Source organism: Patiria miniata, unplaced genomic scaffold (assembly GCF_015706575.1).
Source record: "Patiria miniata isolate m_02_andy unplaced genomic scaffold, ASM1570657v1 HiC_scaffold_21, whole genome shotgun sequence".
Classification (NCBI taxonomy): domain Eukaryota; kingdom Metazoa; phylum Echinodermata; class Asteroidea; order Valvatida; family Asterinidae; genus Patiria; species Patiria miniata.
This window is the reverse complement of record NW_024037060.1, coordinates 4,461,309-4,471,726: the sequence shown is the minus strand read 5'-3', so window position 1 is coordinate 4,471,726 and position 10,418 is coordinate 4,461,309. Positions and strand designations below refer to the sequence as shown.

General features: G+C 40.1%; 1 protein-coding gene across 1 annotated transcript; it reads left to right on the top strand.

Annotated features, from left to right (window-relative positions):
* The first annotated feature begins 394 nt into the window (after nt 1-394).
* Nucleotides 395-9,234, top strand: LOC119729647 (organic cation transporter protein-like). The gene is made up of 10 exons (XM_038202309.1): nt 395-855; nt 1,134-1,237; nt 2,182-2,336; nt 4,510-4,675; nt 5,458-5,605; nt 6,462-6,556; nt 6,986-7,194; nt 7,304-7,412; nt 8,051-8,259; nt 8,636-9,234. The coding sequence occupies exons 1-10, from the start codon at nt 451-453 to the stop codon at nt 8,758-8,760; spliced, it is 1,725 nt and encodes a 574-aa protein (XP_038058237.1). The 5' UTR covers nt 395-450; the 3' UTR covers nt 8,761-9,234.
* The last annotated feature ends 1,184 nt before the right edge of the window (nt 9,235-10,418 follow it).

Here is a 10,418-nt window from a genome sequence, read left to right as displayed (position 1 = left end):
GATGACATCATCAGTTAAAATGTCCAACCTTACTATTGATTGATGTATATCAACATGTGTGCTCGCGCTTACTTCAAAACAGCGCATTTTAAAAGTTTTTGTTTTTCCGCTTTTAAGTGCATTTTGGTTTAAGGGATGTTCGAAAAATACCTCAAACTCCGCACTTTAGTCCCCCTCATCACAAAAAAAGTGGGGGGATATAATACACCCCCCAGGATTTACGCCCCTAAACCAACAATTTCGTGGGAGTATAGACAGGCATTACACAGGCAATAAGTAAAAACAAACGTTTAGTGATGCAAGAAAACACCTACACGGCACCCCTGCCCTACGTCTAACGGAGCATGCAGTGTAGTTCGCAGATTTGTCACAGTCACAAATGAGCGCATTTGGACAGACCGACCGACCGCGTTTCACTGCACAACTAGCACACACCTTTTACAGTTTGCGATGCACTACGAAGACATTTTACACCACATTGGCCAATTTGGCAAATACCAAAAGTGGATTATTGTGCTCCTTTCCATGGTGCAAATCCCAACGGCATTTCATTTCATAGCTCAGGTTTTTCTAGCGGCCAACACCGACCATTGGTGCGTGATCCCTGCCGGTCAGGCCGTCAACTGCAGCCTGCTCCAGCTGGACTCGGTGTCTGCCTGTCAGGAAGCGCAGAAGAACCAGAGTATCCCGTACGAGTTGGACTCCCAAGGATGCCGAGTTTACTCCTCGTGTGAGCGGTACGTGTTCGATGATGAGGAAGACGGCGACCAAGCTACCAACTCGACGGATGTCGTCGCCTGTGATGCTGGCTGGGATTTCGACCGATCGCGCTACAAATCCACCATCAATGAAGAGGTATCTGGATTTTAAAATAGTCCAGCTGCAAGATCAATAGCCTTAACAAACATATTTTTGCATTTTGGAAAAGTCTAGTTATCTACATATACGCAGTTTCCCGTATCATAATTATAAAAGTTTGTGCTGTATACTCATTCGTTAATTAATGAAAATATATTGCACTGACTGTTAAACATTTTTGTGAAGATCCGTGTTTACACCCAGTTTAATATGACCATATACGTCCCTACATGGTTACTGTTCCGATTAAGATGTGAATGTTTTTGCTTCTACAGTTTAGTCTTGTGTGCGACAGAGAATATCTTGTGGGTCTCGCCCAGTCAGTCTGGTTTGCTGGTGTACTGACGGGGTCCTTAGTCTGGGGTTCGGTGGGTGATTGGTGAGTACAGGGGAAGACTATAATTCACAAGATGATTTGCCCGATCTAGTCTGCACTTCCCATATGTTTCCATGGCACGGCGGCTTTTTTTTTTGGGGGGGGGGGGTAATGTCATGTATAATTCAGTTTTTTTCCCTTTGAATCATTGCAAGACACTTTAGATTCTCGTTCTCTTTTTTCCCTTAAATTAAAATTATCTCAACGATAAATTTAGAGAAGCAAACTGGGATCTCTGTATCCATAGCTCATTTCGCTATAGGCTACTGTGGTAGCTCGAAAACGACCGTACTTTAAAATGCTTTAATGTAACTGGTTGACTAACAAGGCTCTTGATATCATTGTTCTGTTCTCGTGAATACCTAACTGGCCTGATCGAACTTACTAAATTATCAATGACTTGGCCCTATCCTCGGGAAAAAATCAAGCCAGCGGCTGTTGTTCACTGACGATAAACTACCAAAAAACGAGAAGTGGGGCCGAGCGCAAGGATTTTCTGACGACTTCAAAATCGTCCTGTTAAACTTCGAATCGAATGAATGAATGAATGAATGAATGTGTTATGTTCGTTTATATTCAATATAGCTCTTGATTTAACCTTACACCCATTGCTTAATAAATTAACGAAGTGAAGCAAGGGTGAATCCATGGGAGCGGATGGGGTAGCCCCGCCCCCTTCCAACTGACCCATGTTTTTACATAATGGAAAAAGTACAAAATGTCCTCAATTTCCATGATATGAATAATGTCATCGCACAAAAAATCTTGATTAAATGCACCAGGCCTTTCGTTTTTGGTCTATGCGTTGACTGCAAAACCTCATCCAACACCCCCCTCCCACTCCCGAAAAAAAATCTTTAACACTATACGCCTCTGGAAAAAAATCCTGGAACTGCCGTTGCATTGAAGTTAATCGAAATGAGATCTTCATCATCTGTAATTCACAGGCTGGGTAGAAGAAAGACTCTCATCCTCAGCCTAACCCTGGTCTCCATCTCATCCATTGTGACGACCTTCGCCCCTAGCTTCGCTGCTTTTACCGGCCTGCGTTTCGTTACGGCTGCCTGTGCATACGGGGCTTTCCTTATGAGTTTTGTCATTTGTAAGTTGCATTTTCATGTATGATTTTAACACTTCCAAACGTAACTCAACGCGCTGCAGCTGCATATGGGAAAGAATGTTGCGTCCTGACGCCATATTTTTTTTATCATATATTATCTCAGTGAATGTCAGTCATTGCAAAAATGTTGAAAAGACATGAATCTGGGAGTGAGAAACATTTCCAAATTTGTTAGAAAATACTTCGAAAATGTACTCCACTCTCAATAGACTTTGTACACAACCAAAGACGTGGCGTCTGGATACTACATTCTTTCCCATATCTATACATTCTGAAATGGATGCATTTACTCTCAGAAGCAAGAAATGTAATGGATGCGTGTATTTACGGTCACACTAAAGAAAAAGACCATAATGTCAGAGGACGAACTGCAATTTATTAGTAAAAGAATGACATATTTATATTTGAGTGCAAGGAAGCAATTATCATCTATATCATTGCATAAATAATTAGTCATCGTGAAATAACGACGGGTCTTGTTAGGGAATAATAATTTGAAGGTTTTATTCAATATGTTCCAATCATTATACATGTACGATGGAACAAAATCGTCTGACTGAATTACAGGTTTTCGTTTCACTCAATGGCAGTGAATGTTGAAAAAAAGCCGGTACTCCGTCTCATTATGAAATTAATTAGGCTGGGTTTACCATGCACCGTTTTTTCAAGGCGCTTATACATCCTCAGTTTTTCATTCCCCTTTTTGTAAGATGATTTAACAACAAATTAAAATTTCTGTAATTAACGACGGACCAAATTCATTCCAAAGCCGGAAATATGTTCTATCCGCGATGAAAAATGTTCAACTTATGTGCCTGGACGTTAGCCTCGATGGGCTGAGACTGTTTTGATACCGAATCCAAGGGCGGATCCAGAACACAATTTTGGGGGGGGCCAAAAAAAAATTTGGTTCCCCCCAAAAAGTGGGTCAAAAAAATTACGGCGTGGGGTTCGGGGCCCGCTTAAGGGCCCCGAAAAAATTTTGGATTCTAGATGCTCTGTGGTGTGATCTGAGGCGATTTCTGACCACTTTAACCAATGTTTTTTTTGAGGAAAAGATGGTGGTGTACTCATTGCCTGCCTTTATTGCGATGTCAAAAAGTGGGTCAAAAAAATTACGGCGTGGGGTTCGGGGCCCGCTTAAGGGCCCCGAAATTTTTTTTGGATTCTAGATGCTCTGTGGTGCGATCTGAGGCAATTTCTGACCACTTTAACCAATGTTTTTTTTTTGAGGAAAAGATGGTGGTGTACTCATTGCCTGCCGTTATTGCGATGTCACATAAAAAAAAAATTGATTTCGTTTTGGGGGGGGGGCCATGGCCCCCTTTGGCCCCCCCCCCCCTGGATCCGCCCTTGACCGAATCATTCGCAATTCGGGGCGCTTATAATTGAAGTTTGGATGTCCTTTATGCTTAACCCATCTATCGATTTAGTGAAATTTTGCAGACCTAGGCCTAATGTTTTTCTTTTCTTTGTCGGCCGTATAAAGGTCTCAATCCCTCTCGGCGCAACCGTAATCCTCCCAGCTCGAATTTACAACACTCGGATATTCGACATTTTTGACATTTTACCCTTTTGTACTATTAAAATGACTGAGAGTAACTTGAGAAGAAGTCTAAATATGTATACTTCACTCCTTGCACTAAATATTAATTCGTAAAGTTTTAAAAAGAAAACATCTCTTGCCAAAAAATATCCCCAGTCTCTCACCATAGAGCAAGGAAGCCCTCGCGTGTGCCACTTGTTTAAAGCCAACCAATTTATGGCGTGTCAAACGTTGCAAAATTCAATGTTTAACAATATTATATGTTCGATGTTCAATATTTGTGTGTTATCTTTTACATTTATGTGTGATTTCAGTATATGTGTGCGACGTTCAATATATGTGTACGATGTTTTACAATATTGTGTGTGATGTTCAATATATATGTGCGATGTTTTACATTTATGTGCGATTTTCAGTGTGTGCGATGTTTTACATGTGCGATTTTTCAATTATATGCATGCGATGTTTTACATTAAATGTGCAATGTTTTCGATATAATTATGTGTGATGTTCTACAATATATTTGCGATATTCTGAAATACGGTCAACAATAATTATTCATTTATTAATTCATTCATTTATTCATTCTTTCATTCATTTTTTGTTAAGCTACGGAGATAGTTGGACCTAACAAGCGTGTGCTGGTGGGAACTGTGGCGGCTATACACTTCGCCATTGGCTACGTCATTCTGTCCGTGTTTGCATACTTTATACGGGACTGGCGCTACCTGCAATTAGCGATTTCGCTTCCGTGGCTCGCGTTGTTCCCACTCGCGTAAGTACATTTTTGTAGATTCAAAGAAGTAAGTCACAGTAAAATGGACTTCTCCCTAATTTGCCCACTGAGAGAGTATATTGTTTGCTGTGCTTAAAAGCCGACGATATTTTCTTCGATTTTAAAAGTTAATTTATAACGTCAAGGGAGGATCCTGAACACTTTTTTTTTTGGGGGGGGGGGGCAAAATTAAATTTGGTCCCACAAAAAGTGGATCCCAAAAATTACGGCGTGGGGTTCGGGGCCTGCTTGGGCCCCGAACATTTTTGGATTCTAGATTCTATAGCTGTGGTGTGATCTCAGGCAATTTCTGACCACTTTAACCAAATCTTTTTGAGGAAAAGATGGTGGTGAACGCAGTACCTGCGTTAAAAAAAATTGGGTTTTTGGGGGGGGGGGGCGTGGCCCCCGTTGTCCCCTCCCCCGGATCCGCCCTTGCATTTCGTCCGCTGCTCTGTATCGTTTTTTTTTTAAAGTTTATTTTCGAAATCAAAGTTCTAACTCTTATGCATTCTATCGCGAATTGTCCGTTGAAGGAATGTAAAATTTAGTCTTAATAGTATTCCGTCTTCATAATTCCGTGAATAAACCTGAATAAATATAAAAGAACATCGATCTTGTACAGTAATATGCGGCTTCATGCAAAGTGCTATTGTTTATACAGAGAAGAAGGGGGACGCACGAGTATTGAAAACAAGTACATGTATTGAAAACAAGTATTATATATACTTCCAACTGTGCTTTACAATGCTGAAAAGATATTGTGATATGAATGTGTATAGAATTCTGCCTGAATCTCCACGCTGGCTGATATCCAAGGGTCGCTTCAAGGAAGCCGAGAAAATCATCACAAAGATCGCCAAGGTGAACGGCACCAAGGTCCCGGACAACCTGTTTGAAAATCTCGAGAACCTCCAGGAAAATGAAAGGGTAGGCACTCGATATTTGGAACGACCTTGTAGTCTGGTGGGGTTTAGGAGCTGTCTGTAGGCCTACGCTGAAAAATTGCCTGGGTTAATTTTACCCAAGCAAGGGTGAAAACTGCAACTACCCAGAATTGGGTTATGCTATTAAAATGTGGTCTTGTATGACCACAACTTTTGGTTGAATTTAAAAGAAATTATAACCCAATCAATTGTGTAAAGGACAACCCAAATTTGGGCTGCAGTTTTCACCCTTGCTTGGGTAAATTAATCTAGGCAATTTTTCAGAGTATCGGCTTTTGCCCTCCCGCCTTAATTAAATTAAATTCTTTCAAAATTTCCCCAAAACGGAATGGTCTGTGAACATTAGGCTTTATTTTAGGCAGGAACATTTTTTTCTCTGGAATTAACAGAATGGAATAGGATAGGGTAAGTGCTCAAACAAATCTTTATTTCCATTTAACTTTCATATTGAGATTCAATCAACCTGCACATTAATTTTGTGTAAAAAATTATGAAATGTATTTGAAGAAACTAATAATTGGAAGCAAATTGAACAGTAGATTATTATTTTCAGTCTACAGCAGAGTTCTCATCTTATCACATGTTATCTCGTTCCTCCGTCTGACTGACATACCTCGTATTTGCACTATTTGCCATCAATGATTTTGATACGATCGTCAGTGATTTCCTCTTTTAATTAATTTTAAAATTTATCGATTGTAAATTTTGGTATCAATTTTTCTCCCTTTTAATTATGGAATATGAATTGTATTTAATTGTGCGGATGTTTGTTTAGAATCCGCGGTTTTCCTCATATTGCCTCAGACTGTGAGAAATATCTACTTGCCTTCCATTTCTAGGATCCGAAGCCAAGCTCCGTTCATCGGACAACCTTCTTGGATCTTTTCCGAACACCAAACATCCGCAAGAAGACACTGATTATCTTCTTTAACTGGTAAGCAACAACCACACAAGTGTTAATATATACCGTGAAACTTGGTTGTTTGAGCACCAGTTGCGGTGTGTGGCTCATGTATACAATGGTACGGGTGACGGGAAACGTGGTGTTTGTGTTCTTGGGCAAGACACTTTACTACAATTGCCTCGCTCCACCTAGGAGTATAAATGGGTACCTGTGAGGTTTTAATAAGAGACTGCTGTAGGAAACTGGTCCCATGGCCTGATAAACAGAGGTAATAATACATTTTTGCGAAGCACTTTGAGATGAAGCGTTATTCATCACAGTACGCCTATTACATGTATATCATTCTTATTTATAAAATGGACAGCGAAATATGAAGCTCGTAATGTGTATGGCAAAACTTTTTCCATAAGCATGTCAATATTACGTGTAAGTCTGACGTCTTGTTTCTTTCATTTACAGGTTTGTGGTCAACATGGTGTACTATGGGCTATCCCTCAGCACCTCCTCACTGGGCATAGACGACTACGTGGCCGCCTTCGTGTCCGGTGCCTTAGAGGTACCAGCCCTCCTTTTGAACTGGTTCGTCATGGAGAAATTCGGCCGACGATTCTCCCTCTCAGCTCTCTTTGTGTCCGGAGGCGTCTTCTGCCTGATAAGCAGCTTCGTTCGTAAGTTTCTATCTTTCTTTCAATTTCCACATTTTGAATAAGCATTACTAACGAAAACAGAGTCACTGCGATAGCGGCTTCATTCTGAATTGTCGTCACTTTCTTTCAGCTCTCGGTGCTGGCCGGGTCGCGGTTGCTATGATTGGCAAGTTCGCTAGCACAGCGGCCTTCAATCACGTTTACATCTACAGCAGTGAGCTCTATCCGACGGTCATCAGGTAAGATCCCGATGAAGGACCGTCGATCAACTTTCATAAGACGCCATTTAGAAATGCTAACCGTTTTAGTGAATCAATTTGGCAACTTTACTGCGATCTAAAATTATAACATGCAACATAACAGACCATTTTGTGAGCCCCTGCGGGCGCTGTTTACCATACCACTTTTATATGACCAATTATTTGGCAACTCATTACAGTAGCGGATCTAGTATAGGGGAGGGGTTGCAACCCCCTCCCCCTTCCCTTCAGCCACTGACTGATGTTGTGATACTGGAAAAATGGGGCCAATGCTGAAGTTCCTAAAATTGATTCTCACATTGCGTTAGAATGCAGGAGAAATCATCGCAGATTTCAAAATTTTCCGGGGCATGCCCTCTGACCCCCTAGTTTCGGTGTACGCCTTCACTCGAACGCCCCCTTCATAAACACCCCTGTTTCCTGAAAGATAGATCCGCCCTTGTATTATAGTATGGAATAATCAAATTTATTACGAAAGTTATTTTCTCGTACATAGGCCTATTTGTAAATTAAATAAGTCACTAAACAGACAGCGCAACTACGTACGTTGATTGCCATCTGATTATCCTTGAGTGTGGAATACGGAACCATCTTTTTTCACCTTATACGGTTGATAGGAGTATTGGTATGGGAGCATCTTCCATGACAGCCCGCATCAGTGGGGTTCTTTGCCCCATCATCTTGATCCTAGGCAAGTACTGGCAACCCCTGCCTCTCTGTGTCTTCGGAGGCAGCTCCGTTCTGGCCGGGATGCTGTCTCTGATGCTGCCGGAGACCTTGGGTTGTGACATGCCGGACACGATACAGGATGGAGAGGAAGCCGAGAGTAAGTCCAAAGCTTCATTTAAAAAATCAAACAACAAATAAATAAAAAGCCCAACAAGCAACAAACCACAAAAAAGAGAAGCGATATACATATAGTGTAACTTTCGACATTGCTTAGTTAAAGACAAATTAACGACTTGAGTGTTAAATTAAATAAAAGTAAGAGGGACGGATGCTTCTACCTTAATATGATCTTTCTCAAATTGCGAATTTTCATAGCTAAAACAGAATATCACTTGAAAATATTCATCTTTATCACAAGCATATTTCTGAAACTCGGAGCAAAATAACTGAAAGGGTTTTTGCACATTAGAATCACGCTGTTTCATCCCACAACTCCTCCTCAATGACTATTTTGTCTCACCTATTTCTTACAGTGCGTCCCGGCCTCCGTCTGTGCTGCAAGAAAGATCTTGAAGACGACATTGACTCGAAACCTCCCCAGAACTACCTGCCACTATCAAAAACCAACAAATCTCCGACTGAGCCAGTGGCAATCTGAGGTCTGAATGGAGTTACTTCCTCTCAATATTCCATTTTGAATATGAATAAAACTGCCTCAAGCTCACTGACTGGATTGACCTGAATTATACAGATCAACAAATTAGAGTGGCCTGATATTTCATCCTTATAGCACGGACTTCTTCGGAGGCAAATGACAGAGCAACAAGAAACAAACATGTAGGGGACACACAAATCTTCCTTTTTGGTCATTTTCTTAATTGGTTTATTGGTTGAGAATTGCTTTAATTTGTTAACTCATTATACAACTTACTGATTTTGAAAGAAGCAACAAACCACCGTTTGCAACTTTTTTTTATTCCATAACCAGCTTCCTATATAGTGATTTAATTTTCTGAAAATTAAAACGTGACGGTTAAAAACCAAAAGCATGTTTACTACGTAATTATGGAAACTTCTGTACTATTCCGAAACATTATTTCATTTCAGTTTATCTAATTACCACTGAAAAAAACCCAATGAGTGGTCGAATTGCATTGATGTGTCAATTCTTTCAGAGAGAAAGTAACAATAGGAATCATATAAATTCTTTCAGAGAGAAAGTAACAATAGGAATCATATAAAGAACTTTACAGTATAAACACAAAAATTATTTGTGAAAATTTGTGTAAAACAAACCACTGCATAATAGGTAGGATAACTCCAACGCCTGAAGAAAATCACACATCTCGGTACATTTTGTTAAATTGAATATTTTCCAGTTATTGTTACCTCATATGAGAACAAACTAAAACGCCTCTTATTTAAACTAAGTCGAATTTTGTGTATAAGTTAACTGAAACTATTTTATTTAATATTTATTATCATTGAAGAATCTGCGAAAGTGGGCAATTTATTATTTATATAGGAGGAACGTGGAATACTAATTTTGTTCAGGTTTATATCTAGAGTTATCTAACCGGACTTTTTATATTTTAGCTCAGAATGTAATATTTCTTGAAACTTTGATTTATTTTCGTCAATTGGTGGAAGGATTTTCAGAGATTTTAGAATTGGTTGTATTGGTTCAAAAGAGACTCGTAGTAAAAAAAAAAAGAAGTAATGCTGTGATTGACTAAACACGTGTGGTTTACTACCGTCTTGCGTGTAATAATGGGAGTGCATACAGTCTACACCAATCCGGGCACTTGTATCACGGAGACCCCTTTCAATGGCGAAAACATTGTGCTTGTAATTATTGTTCAGATGGGTGCAGACCAGTAAATCGGTCCGAAATTGCCTGCGCCGGCCAAATCACGATGTGCATGCCCTCAAAATCTTCAGTATTTGAGCATGCTGTGGGACATGAACTTGAGGGTTTGTAAAAAATATGGGTGGAAGCCGTGCACAGGACTGGTAGCTTGTAGTTCTGTGTAATTTGGATGTAATTTGGACCCTAAAAGCGCTCTATTTTGCAATGGAGTGTAGGCATCGTTTTTCAAAATGGCGATGGGCTTCAGGACTATTTTCAGGGGTGATCATCTTCGGATGGAAATTTCTCCTAAAAGTCATCAGTTGACCCCCAAAAATTGAAAAGAAAATGAAAGATGATGAAATAAGCTTTAATTTGATGTGTGTCTCGAACACCTTGGAGAGTTGTGAGTATTTTTTCCCGAATTTCTGAAGTGGGAGCATTTACCATTGGGGTCTATGGAAGTT

What these genes read in the sequence shown, in the direction of transcription:
- LOC119729647 (XM_038202309.1), top strand. Translation starts at nt 451, where the DNA reads ATGCACTACGAAGACATTTTACACCACATTGGCCAATTTGGCAAATAC. An exon ending in CCTTATGAGTTTTGTCATTT is followed by an intron (nt 2,337 to 4,509) that starts GTAAGTTGCATT and finishes TTTTTTGTTAAG; the next exon opens with CTACGGAGATAGTTGGACCT. An exon ending in GGATGGAGAGGAAGCCGAGA is followed by an intron (nt 8,260 to 8,635) that starts GTAAGTCCAAAG and finishes TATTTCTTACAG; the next exon opens with TGCGTCCCGGCCTCCGTCTG.